We start from the raw sequence: 27545 nt of genomic DNA on the forward strand, positions 1-27545 counted from the left end.
CATTCACAGGTCTCAAAATATCTGTTATCGTCATTCTGCCAGTTTTACGAATTCATGTGAGTAATTAAAATGACCTTGCTTACTAAGAAGTTAGTCTCAGTGATTTTAAGAGTAATGTGTCCCTTAACTGAGATCTTCTGCTTTAAAAGACTACGATCGCATTCGGATTTTTTTATTATTTTTTTGGTTTTTCCGGTTATATCTGTAATAAGTTATTGACATCGGTATGCTACTTTTGTATTTTGAATTTTTCTCGGAATTTGGTACTTCTTTTTTTACGGATTTTTTGCGTAATTTGTAGCAATGTGAAGTAGATATGCATGAAGTATGACTTGTTTATTTAAGAAGTTTTGAAGCACTTTCCAAGTTGGATAAGTGTTAAATTCATTTGGTGTATTTTGTTTTGCCTTTTTATGATCGAACTTTGAGATGAATGTTCACTCGATTTAACAAGTGTTTGTAAATATTTGATTGTTCTATCATATTCTTAACTATTTTGGATGCTGCAAATGAGTGTATGGTTTTCATCCACCCACATGTATTTATATAGACTTTCTTTCTGTTTTTGTTTTATTAACTCTTTATTTTTTTAAAAATAATCATTCTATGTCTTATTCAGCCTATTAAAGTTGTATTTTATCGTTAATCATATTTGTGATACCCGATGTAAGCCTATCAATAAAGAAAGTAAACATAAAACGTGATTTTTTTTTCATAAATCGAAATAAATGTAATCCAATCAGCACAATTTTCATATATTGTGTAAAGGTTCTCCAATTTTTGAAATTGCTAAGAATAACTTATACTACTGTTACCTATAGTTGTGACAAATGCAGTGTATTACTAGTATATCTTACTCCAGACGTTCTAGAGTGGAAAATGAAAATGTGGCTTCAAACAGATTATCCATTCAAATTTTTTTCACACTTAATTCATTCAATTATACTGAAACGTTTTCACCATGGACATTTTTCTCTCCAACAAAGTAAACTAAACCGTTTGTGTTTCCAACTATCTGGGATTGTGTTCACCCACAACGTTCAGCAATTAACCCCCGTCTTAGACTAATTCTATCAATTACATCTTTATTTATTCATCCAATACGTGCAAATTATGTAATCATTTTCTATACACGAAAATTAGAAACACTAATTACACAAAGGTAAGAAAAGAGAGCATTTACATTTCCGCTTACAACAAAATACATACTATCTTGTATTATAACTGTCAAAATATTTTAAAAGCAAAAATCTATCACATTATACAAAATACATAAAATCATCCGAAGGCAACACCACTACTTGATCCACATGTGTTGGAGGAAAACTGACAAGTTCCGGTTATGGAATCAAACATTAAATTGTTCGGACATGATCTAATGTACACTAACGTATCTGAGCAAGTAGCGAAATAACGACAATCACCACATGTGTTATAGTCTCCATTACCAAATATGTTACAGTCCGATTGTGAGCTCACGCACTTTCCTGAAATAAGCAATTATAGTGTAATAATTACTCTTACAGTAAAGAAAAGTTGTGGCATAAACTTGCAATTGCCTACTTCTATGTCCGTTGGTCTCTGTTTGAGATTTGTCTAATGATCAATCATACCATATCTTCTTTTCTTTATACCAATTTAAGTGTAATACATACTTTAAATATTTTTTTAAGACAAATACGATTAGTCTCAAGCATTGAGAAGACAATAAATAGTGTTACTTTAGTACTTTAGCAACAAGACCCATTATAAATCATGGTTCTAGTTACTTCATGGGATCCTTACTAAATGCGTTTCCGAATCCATTGAGGCTTTTTATGTGTTCTTTTGTTTCGCTGCACACAGTCAAAAAGGAAGGCTTGCTTCAAAAGTCTTGTAAAAATGTATAATTCTACAATGGTTCGACGATGACCCTGAAAAGCCATACAATGCATGCAATAGTAATTAAATGTCATAAACATAAATCAGTTATACTTACTATTGTTAGAAGGCTTTGCTGTTACAAGTTGGTTACGGGCTGCTGTAAATAAAAACAAATTAAAAGTATACATTAGTCTGTGTTTTGATCATTGTTGACGACTGTACAGTGACACATGTTACTAACTTCTGTATCATTTTGTCTCTTGTTCCATTGGCAATCATACCACATCTTCTTATTTTTTATATTATAAGTCAGTCAAAAGTAGGGAAAGTATATAACCAATTCCATTATGAAGCACTCAATTTAAAAATATAATGTTAATCTTAATTTAAAATCAAGTGCCAATTATCGCTCTTCATAGCAATTGGACAAAAATTGCTGTATTTTCACCTTAATAAACTACTCTGAGTAAACAGAATAACAAATGTAGTTGGAAAGGTTCTGATGTTTTGCATTCACTAGTACATAAAAGTTAAATGTATTTTGTGTTTCAGAAACATAAAATCTATTTTTGATTTTGATAGAATTTGTTTCGTTCCTGTTGTTGATATAAGAATAAACAAGCACCTGAATTGCATTTGATACTGTCCACTCAGCTACACCCTTAAACTCACCTATAGGTGTGTAGATATCTTGTTTCTGTCTATTGTCAATGGGAATCAAGAAAAATCCATACAATACATTACAGTTGTTACCTGATCAGGAGCATTCCAAAGATGTATCCAAATTTAGTTTTTTTACACCTTCTGCAGAAACGAAAAAAATGCCCCTCAAAAATAAAAAAAAATAAAAAAATCTAAAACACAAAATACAATTCACTTTTTTTATAGTTGGTGGATGCTACTCCTAAACCATTTCCAACTAGACATGTTAGTCTGTACTCAGATTAGTGTTTGAGGTGTAAATTCAGCCATGTTTGTCCATTTGGTATGATGACCACTAAAAGCTACTCTACAAGCATGTTGTAGGTGTGTTTGATTTGTCCATTTAATTTCAATCAATTACCTCTGTTCATTCGACAGGTTCCATGAGACATCAGGGTAGTGGGATGACGATGTATATATACTGTTGTTACTTTAAGACTGTAGGGGTATGTGAAAGAATACCTTTCATTAGGATCTCGTTTAACAAAACTATTGCAGATAAATTGGTACTGTTTATTTTAATAAGGTAAGATGGTGTTTGATACTTTTATGCATTACACTTGTTTAAATTATGTATCGCAAACATTTTGTTATAGACGGTTTATATTTACATGTTTACATGTGGACCTCATGTATCATAAGTTCTTTGTACTTTTATATATAGTCAAGTACTTTCAAGTGTTTACGTATAAACACTTGATGGAAAGGAAATTCTGTCCCTCTGGTATCATTCGTCCCTCTTTGATGAAAAGGAAATCCTAAACATGCAGACACATCCACGGTTTTTCCGAATGATTAAGATTATAAATGAAGCTTGAAACAAACAAAAGTTTGTTTGTCTGATATTTATCATACGTGTGATCATCTGACTTCTTATCTCATTTATAGGTAAGTACAGGTATACATTTAAGATTTCTGAGTTGACATCCGTATTGTAAGTAGTTCGAGTCGGTTAACTTATATTGCTTTTCCTTGATAACTGACATATTACGTTAGCACCAACATTTCATAAATAAAATTCTTTCGAACGAAGTGTAGTTTTAGGTTTGGCTGTTCCTGGTAATTTCTTTTTATTTAAAGACGGGGCATCACGTCTTCTTTTTTTTTCTATAATGCTTAAAGCGTCATAACATGCACAAATTAGTAAACTATCCAAAAGTTGTATTTCATTTTTACAGAATGCAACATCTATGACTTGGACAGCTCTCCGTGACTATAACAGTACATGATTCAAACAAATTCTAGCGTGTGTCACTAGCTATTAAAGGGTTTATTTTTTTTTCTTGATAAGTAAGGTTATGGAGATGTTTACAAAGCAAAAGGAAACCATCGGTTTACAAAATTGATTTTAATTTAAATAATTTTATGATATCTGCAATAATGACCATACCAATGAATGAAAAATAACAAGGTACCAACTAAAAATTTTTTGCATATTTTTATTTGATTTCCTGTATTTTCAGGTAAAGATGGCATCTCATGCTGAAAGGAACGCACCTTTTATATTTTGGTGCGTTAAGAAAATTTGGGGAGATCAATCCAGTTATCAAGTAAATACACCAGATGATATCAATAAAACCCCAAATAACAAGAGCGGAATGTACATATTTTACCTAGACTCGGGTGTAACTCAATATCCTATTTATGTCGGTATAACTGGTCGTAACTTCCGACAACGATTTAAGGAACACCACGATAACCAAACAGGTGTTATTTACAAATGTAACAACGGAGAGTTCCCGAGGAATCAACCTCCAGTGACATTACCATTGATAGCACTTGTAGTTCCAATTCCCTATCCAATGCAGTCAAAACTGATGGAATCTGTTTTCTTAGAAGCATTCGACTTTTGTTTAAATACTGAAGAAAATGGCAATATCCGACTAATCGTTGATACAGACCAACAGTTCAAGCCACAAGATTCAAAGCATAACTTTGATATTACGTTTGGGAATGTAATGAAAGAGATTCAGGCCGTGTACAATCAATACGATAAAAGATCATAGAAAATGTAACAGAATCTGTATTTTAATCCTCTAATATTTAATGCGTTTCCCTCAGTTTTAGTTTGTCCATAGATTTATGAGTTTTGAACAGCGATATACTACTGTTGCCTTTATTTTTACAATAAAGTCGTAAAAACAAAAAAATAAGCACGTGTACAAGATAGGTATTTTTGTATGTATTTGGGCATGCATATGTGGTAACATGGAAGCTTGCTCGCACTGCATTGGTTAGGTGTGCCATATACAAGACTTTTAATTTGCATTTTCTTATCCCCACCCACGTACCATGAAAGGAGTAAGTGCAGTTTAGACTTGTTGGCTCGGAATAAAATTATCAAGTTCGAGTACGGTGACAAGCCTTCTTCAGAATGTTGAATTAAAATATGCCTTGACATGTTGGTCTACCACAAACCAAGGTATATTCATATCTAATTTAAAAAATATAGTTATCATCCTGAATATGAATGTAAAATATGTTTCTTGACATAAAGCAAACTTAATTTTAAAATGATTTGGCAAATATAAACAAAATATATGTACGAAAATAGTTCCCCTTCTTGACTGTTTGTGTTGTATAATTAAAAGCAACTATTTATAATAGCAATATCACAAAATGAATATGAAAATATAATACGAAATTAAATTAGCACCAGGTAACTTAAAATCTCCTTCCATGTCCCCTCATCATAAGGTAAGCGTGTCTCTTCAAGGTCATGTCGTGCTAATTTCGCAGTATTCATTGGTCTTATTACATTGTTAACTTCCAAATGGTTGAAACTAAATAATTTTTCACATTTGGTTTACATGTGAATTGTATTTAAAAAGTGGGTATTGCCTTATTTACTAACAAAATCGAGTGTTTATATGAACCCTCAAAGTACTTACGTATACATGCAGGGAAGTTTTTCCCATTACTCCACGTTCCTGTTCGTAATTGACATGTCAGCCGTATAAGTGATTGAGTTGTAGTAAACTGAAAACCATCATTACATATTGCTGTACAAGACCTAAACAGGTTATGAATTTGAAAGAAAAACATGTTTCGTTATCAATCATACTGGTATATATGTTGTTGTATAACTGTAAAATATATAAACACGTGGAGATGGGTATTGTTGTCAATATCCACCAGATAAAAAAAAAGAAGTGGTAGTGAGCAATACCTATTCATGCACACATTCATGATTTTTTATGACTAAGTTATACTAGTTGAACTGTAGTCAATTGGCGAAAACGAGGACATCAAATAATCGGGTTTTATTGTGACGTTATAACATAAAAATTGTAACTGAGGAAAAGGGGAAAGTGCACGAAATTCTGAAGTCGTCTTTTCGGGAATATTGCTATTGATGTTGTTATGAGATTCGGTTAGTGTAATTTTGATGATAGATCTTGAATTAATTCTCAATTTAAAAAAAAACTTACAAACTCAAAATAAATATGGTATAGACACCTTTGAATTGTGGAATACTGTATGTTGCCCTCTACATGTCTTTTAGATTTTTTTGTCGTTGGGATTATCTATCTATTAGATATATAATCTAACTATATCTTATTGTATAACAATACGTAGAGGTTTTAATTTTAGAAGATTTCATATCAACAAATTGCAGATTAGAAAAAATAACATATGTGAACAAAGTAAAATGCATAAATCGTATTGTGTAAAAATTTCAAACGGTTCTCCTGTACATACAAATAAATTGCTTATGTGTCGTTTAAAACCATTAAAAAGTTATGTAACGTAGTAGAAGATATATTTTACATACAGTTCCGCTGTAGTCTTTTGACAGTTTACAACACCATTTGGTGGAGGTAGAACGGGGGAACATTGCTGTTGAGGTAGAGTTGTCTTTCCTGTAGCACCTGTGTAAAGGTAAAAATTACGTCAGACAACATTTCCAAAGTATAATTATAATAACATATTTATGTATCATGTATATGCAGTATATAGAACAAAAATGGGATTTGAGGGTGCTGATTTTATCTTTATATGGTCATGCTCTGATTTATTGACTGTTAGACTGGTTCTAAAAGATGACTGGATTGACGGGCTGCAAATTTGGACTGCCGTTGAAAATAGAACACTGGGGTAGGAAGCAGAAATTTTGGCCTTGCAACACTATACATTCGAGCACCTCAAAGAGTTGCAGTAATGTTTCAAACATACAGTGAGAATAGCACACTTCCTTCACGAGACATCAGTTTTAGTTTCTACATTTCAACCAGACTTGCATTGACTGCGGATTTATATTTTCCGAACATCAAAACGGACTCACCCCCCCCCCTTAAACAAGGGTTTTAACTTGTAGAACAGGATACGTCTAGGGATAACCATATGTTCATATCCCAATCAAACCAAGGTTCACATATTCACAAGTTTTCAAATACAGTAGAGACTTCAAAGAAATAAGTTCAATTACAAGGCAAGACATTTACCCTAGCTGGATTTGGCAAAACTTTTAGGAATTTTGGTCCTCATTGCTCTTCAGCTTCGTACTTTATTTGGCCTTTTTAACTTTTTTGGATTCGAGCGTCACTGATGAGTCTTTTGTAGACGATATGCGCGTCTGGCGTATATACAAAATTTAGTCCTGGTATCTATGATGAGTTTATTTACTTTTACCTGAGGTTATAGTATTACCTGTGGCTGGCTGAGGAGTACTTTGAGTGGATATTGTTGTCACACGTTGTGGTTGTGTTTGTGGTTGTAGGGTTGTCTTTGGTAATGCTTAAATTGTCAAAATAAGTTAATAATAATTTAAAACATAGATGAAATGATAAGTGGTCACTTGTATACCTCTGAAAATGCATTTTACTTCAAATTATACATCATAATAGTCACCAGTCAAGCATTGCAAAAATTATCTGATTCTATAATGCAACTTTTGTTTATTCTTGTAGATGGTAGTAAAACTGATTATTTTTTAATGAAGCTGAGTATAAGATTCGATGCAGAGAATGGTAAATATTTCAAATCTTCTCGGTATATTTTAAAGCAAAATATGTGCGTAACAAGTTTATTGATGGGATAAAAAAAGTTTATATAAATTGTCCTGATATAATGTATGCTCCTCTGTCTTACCGTTTATATTTATCATTCAATACTCGTTCATTACGTATTATCGATTTAAGTTCTTTTCATCTATTATTTGAATTACAATTAAAACGTCAACTTCTGTACATGCATGTATTTTAATAAATTGAATATTCTTACAATCGATGTCACATCCAAGTAGGTCAAATCTTAATCCAATCCCATCATGCCATTCTAAAGGATTTATTCGGATGTACTGGGCTTCGAAAGGACAGCTAAATACCTGCATTTTTGGTGAATATCCATCTGTGTTTCCAGAAAAGAACTGTAATAAAGAACAACATTACAAAACAGCCGCTGTTTTGTTTTTTTTCTCATATAAAACAAATTTTACCAATTATGATGTGCCACATGTACATTTTGACACATAATTAGGAGTCAGTGGCAATTTTTTTTAGTAATCCTAAACACACGATGAGTTCAAATTGTTAATCATAAGAAAGGGAGGTTACAGCATCTTACCTTGTCTGTGACATTTGCGTCACTATAGGGGGTGAATATTTTTCCATCCATACTGTGTAAAATCCGAAACCGTGTGACGTAAAGTTCAGATGGTCCCACCGAGAGACCTTTGGTTGTAATTCCAAGTAAACGTCCTGCTCTTTGTAAGTTAATCTGTAAAGATGTAGTATCATGTATTGGAGGTCTAAGATGAAAATATAAAAAAAATTCACAAAATTGCTTTAAAAGCATAACAAAGTTTCTTGTTTCATAGAACGGAATATCTTATACATATTATGTATGAGGTTTACAGCGGATTCCATTGAGTGTGTAGCGAAAGGTTATATCTTTGGTGAGTTTGCTTGTTAGCTGAACCGTGAAGTCATTATTAAGTCAGGTATACTACCCTCCTTTCGGAGTAGCATAGTCCAACAGACATATCGATTGGTTTTCTGTCGGACTAGTCTATTCTTAAAATAGGGTAGTTTATCTTACTTAACAATGACTTCACGGTTCAGCTAACAAGCAAAGTTAACCAAAGATATTACTTTGGCTACACACTTAATGGAATCCGCTGTAAAAACAACACTCTATAAATTTTGTTTACAATATTCAGATTTATAAGTTTTATGTTTTAAGTTAACAGAGAAAGAGAATCGGAATTTACAATGTATTTAGACTGGCACTAAAAGTCTTCAGCGAGTGTGATTAAAAAATATTTTATATGTTTCATGTACAACATATCATTGATAGATTATTGCTTGGGATTTTCAATGCCAAAACCGCCCGCTTAGCTGTAAAAGTGTCGAAAAAAATCGATAAATCAGTTGGACGAAACTATACAGATAAAAAATAAATCAAAGTTATATAACAATTGACAAAACTAATCAGTCATAAAATGGAATTACTTCACCTAAAAGAGACAAACGACTAAGCTGGGTTTTAATGCAAAGCAAAGCCTTCTTTAAGAACGATTTTCACTTTTGGTTTGAAACATTTATACCTTTCGTTATTATATCATTGTGTTTATTTTAGTTTATGGGAAATTAAGCATTGGAAAATTGGTTCATTGGTTCTTACAAACAAAGGATGACCATGATTTGCTTTTATACATAATAATTGCATCAAAACCAATTATTGTGCTCTAATATGTTATATTTCGAATTACCTTTTAGACCATAGATTATACTATAATGTATTACGGAAGCGTATTAGGGACATAGAAAAAATAAAATTGGCAGTGAACTTTTTTTTCAAAATAAAAATTTTGACTTTCAAAAATCTTGAAATTTCGACTTTTTTTTTTAATTCGAAAATTGACTTTATGAAAAGTCGAAATTTCGACTTTAAACTAAAAATTTTGACTTTTTTAAAACTCGAAATTTCAACTTTTTCTAAACTTAAAATTTCGAATTCTTTTAAACTCAAAATTTCCACCTTTTAAAACTGAAAATTTCGACTTTTCCTCAGTATTTATACTGCGTTTTGCGTTTATCACATTCACAATCATTTATATAAGCAAGCGGAGAGCCATATATACACCATAAGCTTGATAAGCATATTTTAATAAACTAAACCATTTAAAAGAGGTTGTTTTAGATAGAAAATCTTGTTTTTACCGAAAAATAAATAAAATATGTTTCACGTTCAAATACCTATTTCAAGTCTGGACTTCAGATATGTGTATCAAGACAACCCCGTTATTCCGACACACATATATTACGACATACTTTTATTCAACAGTCTAATATATAAAGACAAGGGTTAATAGTTGTGTCATAAGAATGTCAACTTGTAGAGTTAAATCAATGTTCCAGAAAAAAGAACCATTATTTCAAAATTCCAAAACTAGAAAACCGAGCAGCTCATTTGTCGTCCTAAATATGCATGGCATTTTTGGCTACTTGATTTACCATTGTTTAAACAAGAAAAAGTCTGTGACTTGCTATTGGGAAACCAAACAGGCCTTTGAAACTGCGATGCTAATGTTCTCAGATCTGACGATCCTATGACAGTGTCGTGGGAACAAAAACATGGAATATGGGAAAACATTTTTTTTTCTGTCAACATGCATGTTCTTTCCGAATGAAACTCTTCAATAGTAAATGCTTATCCATATCTTAATTTAAGAACAAAACCAATTTCTGAATATAAATGGCCAAAATGTGTGGATGACGCTTTTAAATTTGCGTCCATGTCTACTCCTTCTAAAATTGTAATAACTGTGTTTGAATACTAACATCAAAGTTTTAAAAGTACTTAGAAAAAGTCAAAATTTCGAAATTTAAACAGTCGAAATTTTGAGATCGAAGTCGAAATTTCGATACTAAAAAAAAATCGAAATTTTGAGTTTAAAATAAGTTGAAATTTCGAGTTTAAAATAAGTCGAAATTTCGAGTTTTAAAAAAGTTGAAATTTTGAGTTTAAAATAAGTTGAAATTTCGAGTTTTAAATAAGTCGAAATTTTGAGTTTTAAAAAATTCGAAATTTCGAGTTAAAAGTGGAAATTTCGACTTTTTACAAGTCGAAATTTCCAGTTTCAAAAAAAGACAAAATTTCGACTTTTCAAAAAGTCGAAATTTTAAAATTTTAGAAAGTTAAAATTTCAAGTTTAAGTCAAAATTTCAAGTTAAAGTCAAAATTTCGAGATTTAAAAAGTCAAAATTTCGACTTTGAAAAAAAGTCAACTGCCAATTTTATTTTTTCTATGTCCCTAATACGCCCCCGATGCATATATATTTTCACGGGTGAAGATGAAACCTTCCGAAACGCCGGAACACCATGTCTTACCTGTACGAACTGGTTTAGATCTGATCGTGATGGCCTCCATCCACATTCGTTAACACAAAATAGGTCCGATTTTCTTGGCGAATATGTTTTCTGGTTCTCAGAGAGGATAGAAGACGTTGTGAAGTCAGAATCAGTTATATTTGTATTTCCTGATATCAGATACTGAGTACTACAACTAGCTAAATGAAAAAAAAATATTTACAAAAATTCATAAACAAACAACATTAAATATATCCCCAGTTACAAGTTCTTTTACGAAAAATTAAATTAATGTTCGACATTGCTTATTTTCTATTTCTTTTTCAAGAATGCTGTTCAAGTGGCGGGAGATTGAGACAAGAGAATTTTCAATACTGTCAAAGATGGATGAAACCTATTTTCAATCACATTGAAAAAGTTGTGCAAATAAAAGCAAGGGTCACGACTTTTTCATAATTAGCTTCCTTTGAAAACAAATTTTCAGCCACCGTGGTCTTCATTTGTCAGAAGACTACGTAGGATTTTCTCTGAATGTTTCTTGGTATTTAAAGCTTTTCTCCTTAAGATCCTTAACAGAGTGGATTAAAACAAGTGGGAAAAAATGGGGTTTTTTATGTTAGGGTGAAGGTTGGTGCCTGTTTAAACGCTTTAAATGCATGTGTTTGCATCTATCCTAAGATGGGAACAAATTTAATGGTACAAGTTTGTGGATGTGGTTCATACGTGTGTCTCATTTCTGTTAACACTAGTCTTTTAAGAGCCTTGTATACCTTGCTGTTCGGTCTGAGCCAGTGCTCTGTGTTGAAGGTCGTACTTTGACCTATGATTGTTTACTTTTTACACATTGTGACTTGAATGTAGTGCTGTCTCATTGACGCTATCATGATACCACATTTTTTTATTTCTATTCTGTTCTTATAATGAGCTTCATCTGCATGTGTTATGACCCGTCGAACAAACCCAGTGACAGAGGTGAAAAAAAATGATGACAATGATTTGAATTCGTAAGTTCAATATAGAATAATAAACTATATAAGTGGTGGACATAATCTGTCATCCTATATTTCTAGATATTTAGTAACGTGTATATTGTAAATTTTCGGCTAATTTTGGGCGCGATGATTGGCAAAGACAATATTTGTGGTAGGTGTTGTTGAATGTTTGCCAACAAATAGAAATAATTTCGGAAACTCATTTCTTGTCCGATTACGAGCAATTTCTATTTTAAAAAATCCGGGGCATAAATCAACTTTACTAGTCACGAAAAATACAGTTGTGTCTTTGTTTATTTTTACCTTTGCAGTCAGGTATCTGGTCGGTGGATTGCCAGCCGACAGATGCATTGCAAACTCTCTTAAGTGCTGCTTGTCCTGTAGGAAATACATGTTGTCTGTCACACTCAGCTATACATACCCTAATGATAAGAATTTGATTCGTTATTTGATGTCTTGATAAATAATATATTCTATTTTGCAGATTTATTTTCAAATTATTAACGCAGTGCAGGTTATCGTATAAGTACGGTTTAATATATATAAGTATATGGTAATAATTCATAACAAAAAATTTGTAGACAATTTGCAAATGGTATAACATGTCGATTAAACGATTTTGTTTATCCTTTTTAATCTTACAGTACTTTTATGAATAAAATTTGTCAGCAATCACGTTTTATTAAGTGACGTAAAATAAGATTTTAGCCACATAAATGTCTAACGGTTTGATATGTTGAAACATTTATTTCCTTTATCGTAATCGCATTTTTCTATAATCTTTACATTTTATAAATATTTACGTGACTTGCAGTTGACACAGTTATTACAATACAATGTGTAACTCTCGGTTTCGTTTTCATTAAACTTTATTTTAACAATGTCTGGTTTTGCTTAACAGAATCATGATTTACTTTTAAATCTTATTTGCCCCTTTGGATTTTTATCTCATTAACAGGGCTTATATTAAAAAACAATTGCATGAACAACCATGGGGTTAAAATAACATATTCATTCGTGACTTTTAAAATTATATTTGCCGTTATAGTACAAGAATTTGTAAAAGATGTTACATATTATATACTATAATTGATCTTTATATTTCAATCAAATTATTTATCTTTTACTCTTTTATTGAAATAAATTTATACGTGCTTTACTTTTCGTTGAAATAAATTACAAAGTAAAAACCCGAAGTCTTAATCGGAGAGGAAATAAATGTCATTTTTTTTTCAAGAAAGGGTATGCCAATGCAAATTTACATCTTCAAACTTCCTCATATGCACAATTTTTTCCCATTTACTGCTGTTACAACCTGAAACAAACTTAATTTCTTTCCTTTTTCCGTTTTTGTACTGCTTACTATTAATGGTGTTCTGCAGATTGGTTTACTTATATAGAGGCGTAGAAAATTTATTTATTGTAAATTGTATTTTATTTCAATTTTTTTATTTTATTATGTCTGTGCATTTTAATAGTATCTTATAATTCTGTATAGAATGGCTCTTATTTTATTTAGCGTTATTTTACAATGTATAAAGCTGAGGGGCCTGATGGGTTATTTTCGTTCTTCGCGATCGGCTCATTGTCGCTATCGTGATCCGTTTTTCTACAGATTTATTTTTAGTGATTCGTGATCAAAAGCATTGTTCCTGAATTGTTTTCATTGGAGTTTCATGTTCGTTCTTCGTGACTGAGACACATATTTCGTTCTCGTGATTTTTTTTTTTTTTTTTTTTTCATAGACCGACAACTAAATGGACCAGATGGAACCACATCATCGAAAACTTTGAAGTCTGTAGACATGATCCATAGTGAACTGGGGCATTTGCAATGTCAGATAACGTTAGTTAACTCAACAATTCCCATAAACATGTTGTCATATCTCACCGTATGCATTGAAAAATTGCATGCTTTTGGAAACTTCAAATGCCAATTACCAACAATGTTAGAACATGCCCGAAACTTAAGCAATACGGTGTATGAGGGGAATAAAAAGGAGTGTACTGTGGGCTGACTACTACTTTACGCATCCCTCTTCTTATTACCCTATTCCTGGAAATGACATGTCATTGTCATCCCCGTGTGCTATGGAGCACTTGAAACAAAAAGCCCTGCTGTCAAAAGACTAGGAAAGAGAAATGCGTGAGTGAGTCCAGGACTTTGGAAAGTGTGTTCGACAAAGATCAGTACGACAGCAAACGACAATGTACAACACTGGCACATTACCACTTAATATGGACAAAAATACAACTTACATTGCCACAAGTGAACAAATCACATTTCCTTCAATATCTGAAGAAGGTAAAAAGGACTACGATCAAGTCTGAATATGATTCAGAATCAGATGTGGACGACACTGAAGAAACGGACAATGATATTGACACCCCAGAATGAATTAGTTTTCTTCAAGGGACAACCAGCAGGAGTAGGAGAACAGGCTCAGCAGTAAATTTTATTGACAAAATAAATATATATACTATTTAGTCTCTGAGTTTAGTCTCAAGATAAAACACAAAGGTAGTTCCGTGGTATTTTACGCCAGTAAAACACTTCTATGAAATATTATATGATACAATACAAGAAGTCAGAATGTGACTGTCTTTAACGATTTAATTTAGAACCTGGGAGAATTCAACACGTACACAAGTAATGAACCAGTAATGTATTTGATTGTAGCTTAATTGAACCAAACTACAACACAAACAACCAGCTTCTGAATCTCTATTATCGAGATTGATAAGGGATACTCTTTTTATATTTTCGTGATCCGTGATCATGGAAATTTATTTTCTGTGAATCGTGATTGACCAAAAAATCAACTCGTGAATCGTGATGAGACCCCCTCCCCCCCCCCCCCCCAAATCAGGCCCCTCAAAGATTGATTGTACTTGTTGAGAGATGAGACTTTAAAGCATGAACTGAATTATAAAGTGTAAAAAAGAGTAAGTAATTTTCGAAGAAATTCTTTTGTTCGAAGTTGTCGAACCTATATTTATTTATAAAATAAAATAAAGTCGGTTTGGGAATAGTCCATTATGAAACAAGAAAATTACATATCATAGTGAAAAAAGAACGGAAAATTTCTTTATATTTCTATTTTTACATACAGCTGAGTGTTGACTGACTCGCATCTAACAACTCCATTCTTTGGTGGCGACAATGACCGACATCTTGAACCAGAATCTGTCAAATTACAAAGACATAATATATGATCTATAAATCAATTAAGCTCATGTAAAATTAAAATATTTTTACACTGTAATGAAAGAAAGGTTAAAGATACCAAAAATCATTCAAAATCAAACTCTGAGCACAATTTAACGAAACATTTTATGAAATAGATTATAACTTATTAGTGACATCACTTGAATTAAAAAATCAAACTCAAAAAGGTGCCACTGATATATATTTAGATGTCATTCACGTTTTTGTACTTCCTTCCATGAGTATCATCAGTATATATAGTGTATTTAACCTTGTTTTGTCACTGGGTCGATGTCCCCCGTTCAGTATGGTCAATGGCTCGGCATAGGCGAGAGGTTTACATGTTTATAAAAATTAGGTGATGTGGTATGATTACCAATGAGACAAATACCCATCAAAGTGCAAATAAAATGGATGTAATCAATATTATGCACTAGTTGTTATATTTTTCGTTCAGTCTGAGTGACGGAAACAAATATGTAAAAAGGATATAAATCTTTAATTTAAACAATTGGTTGTTCTGTGTTCATACATTTATATTATGATATTTTGAAATATTTTGTACTGGTCAAAGTTCAGGGTCCGAAAATTGACATCTTTGATAACTGTATCATACCTCAATCATTAACAATTGTATTAAAATTTATATAAATAATTGTATGTTTCATTAACATACCTATACAATCAGGGAAGGTATTTCCACTAGGCCAGGACCCATCTACCTGATTACAGGTACGAAACTCTACCGACGTAGTCTGAAAGGTGAATCCGCCATTACATGTTGCATAACATTTCCTGGTGATAAAAAGGAAAAGAATATGTCACACAAATATGATTCATGGTAATCCAATCACAAGCACAATAACTCAAAGACAATTACCGCCAACTCTGTGCTTCCCTGAGAAACTTTCTCAACCATACACAAGCTATACTTTCGAATTCACATGGTCAACATCAATTCTTAAAATTTTAAACAATAATTTTAATATGTTTAAAATAATTATTTTGATTTCTAAATTCGTGATGAACAAAAAGCAGGTTAAACCTGCCTTACTGTCTTGAAATATTAAGCGTGATTATTTTACTCAAACTCGCAAATTAACCAATTCAAATACTGGATTTTGTTTTTCAAACTAATTAAAGTTTTATGAACAATGGTCATTTTTATTATGCGTGTACGGGTTCATGTTAATGTTCTCAATCTTGTTTTTTTCTGTATAGTATTTTCATGGACCTGTATCTTTTTGTCAAGATGCTTAGTTATCATTTGTTATTAACTATGTTCCAATGTACCCATGATGTCTGCTTTCTTGTTACCATAAACTTCAGTGTAGTGTTAAACCTCAGTGTAAATAGGGTTTTTGTTATGTTTTGAAGAATTATAGTTCTGCAAAATAATCCTTCTAGTCTGAATAAGTCAATCCGAAATTGGAACATGAAAGTTTGCCAAAATAGGCATACAGAAACTATGATAATAAATTCAATTTGATTTAGTAAAATAGAAAAACAAAAACCAACATTGATAATTTAATCATAGATGCATGATTTTTTTATTAGTTGTTATTGTCTTTGAACAAGCTGTCAGTAACGATCTGTACTTTTGTTGTTGGGGTGTACAAGTACCCGTCCACGTCCACTCTGTGAATTTGTTATGTGTATTTGTTTTGGATCTATGCGATGAGTTGAGCCTTTACAAGTGATTCTTATAGTTCGTTCTTTTGTTGTACTGTTACACAACTGTCCCAGGTTATGGGAGGGTTAAGATCGCGCTTATATGTTTAAACCAGCCATAATATGTATGCATGTGTCAGGAGTCTGTTATTCAAAGATTGTCGGTTGTTGCTGTGTTACACATTTGTATTTCATTATTTATTTTTTTGGTACATTAGTTTGGTCGTTTATTTTCTCGTTTGACTTGTTTTATATTTGTGATTTCGGAGCCTTTTGTAGCTGACTATGTGATATGAGTTTTGCTTATTGTTGAAGGCCGTACGGTGACTTATAGCTGTTAATGACTTTATGTGAAAGTCATTTGGTCTCTTGTGGAGAGTTGTCACATTGGCAATCATATCACATTTTCTTTTTCTAATATTTGAAATAATGGATAACATAAGTGAATTGGGAGTGTGTCCAACTATTCAAAAAACAAATACTAATTTACACCCTTCAAACATCATGCGATCATCAATCGATATATTTGAAATCATATTTATGACCGACTGTTTTTTTATATATTAAATGTTCAAATAGGGAATAAAGCGTTAAATACTGGCAGGAAGCAAGCTTCAAAAATATGATATCGAGTTACTCCGCTTTGTCAACCTGCATCAAGCTGATTTGTTTAAAAGAAAGTTTTTTTTTACTCATATGAATCAAACTAGATGTGGATTAAACACAGAAGAAAGCAAACAAACAGCCCTTCTTCAGCAAAATTTCCAAGACCTTGGCGGTTGGACAGCTAAAATCGTTCAAAAAAATGTATGGTAAGCAATGTAAGTACGAGGGGAATTAAAAAAAAGTATAAAGCATAGTTTGGTGCCTAAACAACTCGATCAACTAGGAGTAGGAGACGACAAACAAAATGGCTTACTCTAATAGATTCGGTCAAAATAAAGACAATTCAGTCAAACAGTAAAACCATCAACTATTATGTTGCAAGGTACAGCCTGTAACAGAGTAGTGATCGAATTCGCGTTTCTTTACCGTCCGAATAAGTTACGTTATCGACAAACTTATTTCAGAAGTGACATAATTTAATTTTCTTCATCGACAAAATATTTCATGTCCAACGTGTAAGTTTTCATTGTTTAAGTCGGAAGTTTTTTTAACACAGTAAAACATTTTTTATAATCAACCTCTGTCATTGGCATTTTCATTTTAACGGTAAAGGATCAAATACGGGATCCCCGAAATTTCTATCATTTGTTACGAGGAAATCATTATTCAATCGAACATATGTCTTTGTTCATGACACATATTATGAAATACTTTCGAACTGACGGAAACAAAAATACATAATACAGAATGTGTGTTCTGTCATAAACAATTTCTTCGTCGTGCGAATCGACGAGATCATGATACATGTAACTGATCTTAGCTGTAGAAACAGTTGGTGCGACCTCGATAAAATCTTTATCAATTTAATATAAGCGATAAATGTTCATGACTACAATGATAATGAATTTATTGGAGTCACATCCACTGTTTCTACTGTAAACATGAACTCTTCGGTTAGTGCAATGAAGACACTTTTAAAGATTGAGATTGTTGGTTTATTCTTTACACCTTCGAGGTATTAAAATTATTTCAGTGTTTATTTAAAGTTAAATTTATTTTCAAATCTCTTCTGTTTAAAATTGTCGAAACTTCCGTTTAAGATTTCTGTGGTAAGCTATCTATTCTATAGTTAGGACCATTTTATAATAAATACCCTTTTGTACAAGAAGTATGGAACGCCATCACTGCCTTATAAGAAGAAACTACTATGACCTGATGCAAATGTTGCTTACATGATGTGAATTCTCCTTTATATGATGTGAATTCTTCATTACATGATGTGCATTCTTCTTTACATGATGTGAACTCTTCTTTACATGATGTGAACTCTTCATTACATGATGTGAATTCTTCTTTACATGATGTGAATTCTTCTTTACATGATGTGAATTCTTCATTAAATGATGTGAATTCTTCATTACATGATGTGAATTCTTCTTTACATGATGTGAACTCTTCATTACATGATGTGAATTCTTCATTACATGATGTGAACTCTTCATTACATGATGTGAAAACTTCATTTCATTACATGATGTGAAAACTTCATTACATTATGTGAAAATTCATTATATGATGTGAAAACGTCTTTACGTGATGTGGTTGTTTCATTACATGATGCGAAACTTTCTTTATATGCTGTTAAAATAAAAACCCTTGTACATGATGCGAATACTTTAGTGTATGATGTGAATATTGCAGTACGTGATGCTAGAACTGCATTACCTGATGTGAACGTCACCTTATAATTATACTTCATGTAAAATGTTTAAAGAGACCATTTAAGGGTTCAAAACTTGATAGAAGCATGCTTTGTGTTTTTTTATTATTAGGTTTGGCCGTTTTCGGTATTCTGGTGCTCCATAACTCCTTAACTCAAATCTGTGCCCTATATTCACTATAAACGTGTTGTTGCACAGTCCATAGGCTTGTTAAGATATAAAGGATTTAATTGAATTTAGGCCATTCAAGGGTTTAAAACTTTATAGAAACGTTCTTGGTGGTGTATTTTTATGGTAGTGCTATTGTAACGGAGGGGATCGGTGACGACACCTCCCGGGACGTGTAGTTGCCAGTATTGTGTCCCTATTCGACCTTAGGTACACCTGATATCAGATTATGGCTGAACATCAGACAATTAATCAAATGAAACTATGTTTATTCACAAATGTACAATAATTGCGGACAAACGAGAGTCAAAAATCTTTCTTAATTGAAGTTCAAAAATAGAGTAATTTCAAATGTAAAATGAAAAATAAAGTGTTCCCAGAGTTAGTCTTTAGTAAAGTAAATTGGCTTCGCGTTGTGTTTTAGGTAGTATAATTGCACCAAGAAGAGGTGACTAACTCTAGCGAACTGCACCGAAGTGGTGACTTACTCTAAAATCAAGTGGACTGATACAGTCCGGCGAGTACTTGGAGGACTGTACAAGGCCGACTCCGACTGAAAAACATTTAAAATCCTTATATTTTCATTAAACCGGATAACTTTAACAGAAAGAACTGAAGACAAATTGAATAAACTAATATTCATAAAACATTACAGAAACATCAAAAGTTATATACTAAAACAGTTAAATTAACAATCCTTACTTTTATCTCACTATGGAGTTTAAATCAAATTAAACTTAAAATAAACATTTAATCAACAAATAATTAATATATCCAAAATTAAGGGGAATTAACTAGGCACATCTATTACACTATTATAGGGTTTATATTTTAGGAAACCTCAGTATTATATACTTACCTTTTATGAGTCCCTTACCAACGAAGTTGAAGGGGACTTTAGGTTTGCACTTTGTCCGTCTGTCAGAATGTCCGTCCGGAAAATTAGCCTACCGCATTTTTTACTTTTAAACATATTTATGTATAGTGGATTGGGAAACAAGTTTTGCAACTTATATAAACCCCTTTCCACTTTGCGAATGCGAGTGCTGCCTTGTAGCGGCATTAGCCTACTCGTATTCTAAACCTACAAGGATGTCTTTTACGTGCAAGATATATGGCACTGTTGTTGGCCATGCTTGAAGATATTGATTTGATATTTAGTATATAGTATAACCATGACAAGTTACAGATCAAGTTCTAATTTTGTTCTGGTTTGATGATTTTTTGCAGAGTTATGGCCCTTGGACTTAAAAAATTCACTCAGATAATTGGTTTCCACATTTTAATTTTTAATGATATTGACTTAAAAATTGGCATATAGTAAAACCATGACAAGTTACAGATCAAGTGCGAATTGTGTTCCGGTTTGATGATTTTTTGCAGAGTTATGGCCCTTGGACTTAGTAAATCCACTCAGATAATTGGTTTCCACATTTTAATTTTTAATGATATTGACTTAAAAATTGGCATATAGTAAAACCATGACAAGTTACAGATCAGTATGTGTTCCGGTTTGATGATTGTTTGCAAAGTTATGGTCCTCGAACTTAGAAAAATCATACAAGCAATAAATTTTCCACTATTTTTATGTCATTAACTTACAGATTTAGATTTGAAATTTGGTTTATAGTTTTACCATTACAAGTTACAGATCAAGTTTAAATTTAGTTTTGATTTGATGATATATTGCAAATTTATATGATCCTTAGACCAAGAAAAATCACACAATTAATCAATGTTCTGCTGTCTGCACATGTTTTAGTCACGGTCATGCTTGTCTAACTACCGTTATATTGATTTGATATTTGGTTTCTATACTTTTAACATTACAATTTACACATCAATTTCAAATTTTCTGTTTGAGAATAATAAATTTTAACTAGTAGGGGACTATGTATTGCCATGCAATACTCTCAGAATGCTGGATACTACCCATGCTAGTCTTTGTCCACACTTTTTACGTTTGTGTATCACTTCTTAGCAATTTTTTATAAATTTATTTTTTTAAGTTTAGATAAATTAATAGATTAATTAATTTGAAAGTGAGATATGTGACAAAGTAACGTAAGTGAGTCAATTGTTTATTTTTGAGATATTTCAGTTTTAAAGAATGGCGGGAAAAGGCTGACTTGGACTTTTACCTTACATTTGCATTGGTATTAATTGGATCTCAAAATTAGCTATTGAAGTTTTTTATGAAAATAAAAATCGGTGTTGTGGGGCAAAATATTTTACCCTATAGCTTTGGAAAAAATCCAAGGAGTGAAAATCTGACACATATTTCCAAAACCTCACCGAAGTACTTCCTTAAATACCACAATAAGCCATTAATATATGATTTCTAATAGCATATTTAATAAAATATGTAGAACATACCATTACCTTAAATCAATATTCATCAAGCCACAATGACTTTTTATATAGAATTTCATAAAAAAAAAAGAAGGGTCATTTGATTTCTATATAAAATCTAGCAAAATTATGACCTATATTTTAAGCTCATCACATTCATCGTATACCCATTTAAAGGAATTTAAGTTATAAACGCCATGCGTAATAACGTCCAAGAGGTCCCGTGTTCTTAATTAGATATTTTGACATAATGAAGTGTTCACATAACGCCATATGTAGTTCTTACCTCGTAATACCCATTTGACAGTACGATGTATATATTTTGGCATAATGTAATAGAAAAACGACATAAAGATTTTTTAACATAACGTAAAGAAATTCTCGCATCATGTAATAAAATTTTCAGATTAGGTAATGAAACAACCACATCATGTAATGAAGTTTTCACATCATGTAAAGCGGAAACCACATCATGTAATGAAGTTTTCACATCATGTAAAGAAGATTTTACATCATGTAAAGAAGAATTCACATCATGTAATGAAAAATTCACATCATGTAAAGTAGAATTCACATCATGTAAAGAAAAATTCACATCATGTAATGAAGAATTCACATCATATAAAGGAGAATTCACATCATGTAAGCAACATTTGCATCATGTCATAGTAGTTTCTTTTTATAAGGCAGTGATGGCGTTCCATAAAGAATACTTTCTTTATAGAAGTATAGATCTACTGGCATGACTGGTTATAGATTTTTTTTATAACTTTCATTATTGTGACGACGCGCTATGAAATTCAGATTAATTTATAAATGAAGTTGTATATAAATTTTTGGTCATAGACACAAATCTTTTAAACAGTTCGACGAGTGCGTCAATGTTACAGTAGTCTGTTTACTGTAAGTTACTAAGCTTGGCCCGATTCATCTGTCATTTATGGAAACTAATTCACCCCTTTCTGTGACATTCATTTTTATTTCACCATCAGACATGGAGCTACATGCATTTGTAACTAAAGGAAAACTCTCATATTAAAGAAATTTGACATGATATACTGAAACTTTCTTATAATCAATTAAACGACTGCTTTTCTTAGATATGTGATTTTTCATGGTCAATCTTTTTCATTGTAAACAGACATTTTGAGATTTTTTATTGCAAAAAAAATTGTGTTTTTTAAAGAAATCAACATTCAAAATTTAGAACTTCATGAACATGTACAGGAAGCTGAATTATTGCACATCTATGTACTACTTAAAATTGTACTTCGATCTGTTGCGTCCTTAAAATGTTCTGACCGTCCTAAGATTTAATGACACACAAAAAGAGCAACCAGAATCTCTTGATGACCAAACGTATGTACACGTTGGAGCGATTTAGAGCTTTTCAGAAGGAGTGAGATTCCACCCTTGTTGAAAGCCTTGTGGAGACCTCTAGATTTTTAAATTCCCTCCGTTTTTCTCATGGATGGAGTGTGGTCTCTCTGTAAATTACCCTATATCTTTTCATTTTCCTATTTACCGAAGGTTCCATGTGAAAATTTTCATTGGATCATATCTGTTAAACTAAATGTACAAAAAAGGCTCAAAAAAAGGCGAAATTTCTTTTTCAAACCCGAACTAGAAATCCATTTTTTTCTAATAGAGCACCTTACATTATCGTCAATGAGTTCAGGCATGTGAAAAATTATATAATCATACACAAGAAAGAAACTCTGAACAGGCTTTCAGTAATAATTTTTACCTATTTAATATTAAGTAAATATTAACATGTACATGTATTTGATAAAGTACAGATATAACAAAGAAACTGTCCGGTATCCGACGTAAGAGTATACTTTTTACTGCACGCGTAGTCGGGTGCGTTCACTACTATCAAACACCTTTTTAATTGTTTACCAGTATATTTCTTTTAGTTTTGGGTAACATTGTAAAGGAAATAAAGCTATCAAGACGTCCTTCCATATATCTTTTTTTTCTGTTCTGACTTCGAAGAAATGACTACTTTTCGCCCAATCGAAATGGTGCATGGACATATTTTGTTTCATATTATTAGAATTATTTTCAACATTATCGGTATTAAACTTGATTATCGACACATGAAAGTTTGTCAGCATTGTCAATCTTTTTAACGTTAAAGTACCAATAGTTCGGTCACTACTCAATTAAGTTTGTCGATAACGTAGCTAATTTTGACGGTAAAGAAGCATCAATTCGATCACTTCTCTGTTACGGGCTGTATATTTTCCAAAGATTGCAACTACTACACCCTTAAAAACATCAATTCCAAGATAGAATAAAGTTGCATATAAAGCCGACATACGTGCAGAGGAGAATGACAGAATTGAAATGATAAAATCCCCGAAAAATTATACATGTATATGATAGAATGCGATCATAACTTTTGCAAAAAAAAAAATCGGAGATGATTTCGTTGGATTTCTATACATCCAAGAAGGCATACATGTAAATATGCATTCAAATTTATCTTGTACTTCTAACTTACAATATTCCACTATCGTTGACACAGAACACTTGCCCATTAATAGGTTGATTTGGTTTTTTGCAGAGACTGGATTGACACTCATTTCCAGTCGTAAAATATCCTGAAATCGTCGCAATGAATAATTTAGTCAATTATGATTAAGGCAAAATGTATGTTCTGTTGCAAAATAAATAAATTATTTTTTATATAGCATAGTGATTTCGTGATACGTTGTTTAGTGTAACTAAGATTTCATAAATCTCGCGTGTTCATTAATGTTTGATCAGGTTATAATTGTTTATATGCATGCGTAATGTCTGAACAATAATATACAGTGGATGTTCGATAGTCTAAACATATCTTATTGTCTAAGTAAACAATAGAATTTGATACAAGTTATACAAATGTAACAACTTAACATAATCCTCTCCAGATAAATACACTTTACAAAAATTTAAGATAACAGCAATTGTATCATTTAGTACAAAATGGAATATATATATTCTTATGTTTAAACAATAGCAGCTGAATACGAGTACATGTTTCTGAAAAGTATTGTGTTTTGTTCAAAACTAACTTAGTCTGTTCCAAATAAAATATGTTCTATGAAAATAACAACTATAAAGTATTGAATATTTATAACAAGATAATAAATAAAATGTATGTACAGTGGACATATAAGAAAAAAATGAATCGCATCTTCCCAATGGACAACCACAAGCACATTTTGGTCATTTACTGAATTAACTCTGTATGAATCAGCTTTGAGGGGACTAAATATGTGTCGTAATTTTGTGTGCAGTATGTTTTACCTCCTATTTCCAGTAAAACAATAATGAGGTAAAAAAAAACTGGAATTTCATTTCTCCGGATAGTATTTTTGAAATATGGTGATGATTAAATAGATCAAACGGCAATAAATACATGCACTAATCGGAATCAGGCACAATTATTTAAAAAGAAAAGATGTCCAATCGACATCCCGGCTGTTTTCAATGTTTATTTTTTATAATTTTGTTGTAATAAATATTATCGTCGTTATATGTATTGTCATCATTTTAATCAGATACTTTGTTGAAGTGTTATATTCCAATAAAAACACAGTATCATATAACTCAAGCTTCATTGGAACCTTTTTTTTTTTCTCACATTTCACAACATTTTTTCTATCAAGAATTGTTTGGTTGATAGCATATTATTCTTTCCTAAGTGAGAAAAAAAACCAGATGAATCTGAAAATGTTAACGGGATTTCCGTTTAATGAATAACTTTCTTTCAACTGTATCCACCAAGGTTCCTATAACCTTAGGCACAGTTGACCTTAAAAGGACTTTGCATTTATTCAGGGTTAGAAAAGCGAAGCTTTGGGCGCATATTAAAATTTATGAATTTTCATTTATTTTTTCCAATATCTGTTTGGTTTCTTTTATAATTTTTCTCGCTTGTTTATTTATCGTTGCTACAGTTGTTCGAAAGTTTTATCTTGCTCTCACTTGTATTTAACCTAAAATTATCAACAAGCGGGCAGACGTGAGGCGGTTTCCCATAATCATGTATGTATAAGTGATAAATTGTCAAAACTTTATTTCAAGTTGCAAACCTTAAATGTTAACAGTCTTTGATGATGAAAACTTACCTAAAATAAGTAAAGAAATAATCAGGGCGGTGTCCATTTTGATTCTGAAAACATATCCATTAACCAAGGCGTTCCTATATATCGACCATGGAATCCGCAGATAGATTTTTATTGTTTATTTTATCTATTTATTAACACGTATCAGACAAGCATAGTTTTGATTTGAATACATTAAATGCCATAATTTATTTACAGTAGTTGACAGTGTTTCAGTAAGGTAACGGTAAGTTTACACAAAAACGTGGAGACTAAGAAATGTCAATATTGGATCAAAATACTACTAAATATTACTATAAGATACGGAAGATCTTTGTCATAAAGTAAATCTGCATATTTGAAAGCGAGACAGTTGTCACGTGTCAGAAAGATACGGAAGTAGATAGGAGCGTTTGGATGGAATTAAAAATTACAGAATGGGAAATGATAGGGAAAAAGTACAGAATAAGTCATAGAAACAAAAATAAAAAAGAAACACAGGATACAAGGAAAGAATAGGGGATAGGTTGAAAAAATAGAAAAATCAGCAAAATAATTAAAGAATGCAGAAATGAAGCACCCCTCCATTCACACCTATTAATGGAATGTGCTGTATCATCTCATTATCTTTATATAGGAATTACTAGTAAATACTAAACAATTACATTACTAGTATATTCTAAACAAATAACGTTTTTTTTTAGTATCGTGTATTTGGTCAACGTCAACTTTCAAATGATAGAAAATAGTAAAAATAATAGTAATATATGTTTAAGCAATGTTGGATTATTTCAAAGAATGCTATATGGTTTCCCACTTGGTTCACAAATTTTAAAAAATAAGTACAATAAGTTTATATCGTAATACTTTGAGTTTTAATTGTTTTATTTTTTTCAGGATTTTAACTTGAAATATATGTTGATTAAATTATATTTTATATACAAAGAGACAAGTATAAACATTATATTATTATTTTTACTTGCAAGACAATGGTTGCCACATGTGCAGTAGGAACTACTTTCCCTTCCGAGGCACAAGAGTTCAACCCTGTCTGTCTGTGATGAGGTTCGTGTTGCTCGGTCTTTAGTTTTATATTCTGATGTTTTGTTACACTTGTTTGTTCAATTGTCTTTGTAATTTTGGTCATGGTATTGAATGTGTTTACTGGAGTTTAATAATATCATTATCTGGTTCAAACAAATAAACAAATGATCTTAACAACAGTCACAGTGAAATATCTAAACCGGTGATTATTGGGATATCTGTATCCTTGCTTGTTAAGTAGGTGATATACCAATGGGTCAAAACAATCATGTCTCTGATAAAACATCGCATTCATAAGTTGAAAAACTATGCGAATGGTCCGTTTTAGAGACTGTGAAATGTCTTCATTTCTTCATGATATGTATGTTGTTGTTCTTGCGGACAAAGCTTCAAATAATATCGTCTTCGTATTTAAATCGTACCGCTATGCGTGTCTTGTAAAAGAATTAAGATTAAATGAGCACTAAGGTAATCCCACATATAAAAACATATATCATTTGACAAAGATTTTGGCGAATCCCAAGTCCTTCATGACTTCAATGAACATTGCATTCAAAAACAAATTAGAGGACTTAACTTGTTTGTTTCGGATACATAAGCTTCACAAAATTCCATACAAACAACGGTACATTACCGGCTCATCAGCATGTTTGACTAAACTATTGTCTTTTTGTTTAGATTGACAAAAATTCTGTCCGCAGTGAAAGAAGGTCTTCAGAAATACTGTGAAACTGTTTTCTCACGTAGTGGTATTAACCTTATTTGGATTATAAAAACACTGTAAAGAACTTCTGGATAATTTTAAA

At 31.7% G+C, this 27545-nt stretch overlaps 1 protein-coding gene and 1 long non-coding RNA gene across 3 annotated transcripts; one reads left to right on the top strand and one right to left on the bottom strand.

Annotated features, from left to right (window-relative positions):
* Positions 1 to 1068: 1068 nt before the first annotated feature.
* On the bottom strand, positions 1069 to 25873 carry LOC143080331 (lactadherin-like). Of its 2 annotated transcripts, none has more exons than XM_076256130.1 (13): positions 25720 to 25873; positions 24105 to 24204; positions 15754 to 15872; positions 14981 to 15056; positions 12174 to 12292; positions 10900 to 11078; positions 8131 to 8283; positions 7789 to 7933; positions 7216 to 7302; positions 6341 to 6437; positions 5457 to 5578; positions 1979 to 2017; positions 1069 to 1487 (listed from the first exon to the last, which is right to left on the bottom strand). In XM_076256130.1, the coding sequence occupies exons 1-13, from the start codon at positions 25754 to 25756 to the stop codon at positions 1279 to 1281; spliced, it is 1482 nt and encodes a 493-aa protein (XP_076112245.1). In that variant the 5' UTR covers positions 25757 to 25873; the 3' UTR covers positions 1069 to 1278. The 2 variants fall into 2 exon arrangements, with proteins under 2 accessions (XP_076112245.1, XP_076112244.1); XM_076256129.1 differs by having other exon boundaries at positions 1979 to 2020.
* Positions 3290 to 4715, top strand: LOC143080332 (uncharacterized). Its single transcript, XR_012979699.1, has 2 exons — positions 3290 to 3453; positions 4029 to 4715. It is a non-coding gene; the product is annotated as an uncharacterized LOC143080332 (long non-coding RNA).
* Positions 25874 to 27545: the final 1672 nt, after the last annotated feature.

The sequence above is a fragment of the Mytilus galloprovincialis genome, chromosome 6 (genome assembly GCF_965363235.1).
Source record: "Mytilus galloprovincialis chromosome 6, xbMytGall1.hap1.1, whole genome shotgun sequence".
NCBI classification, from domain to species: Eukaryota; Metazoa; Mollusca; class Bivalvia; order Mytilida; family Mytilidae; genus Mytilus; species Mytilus galloprovincialis.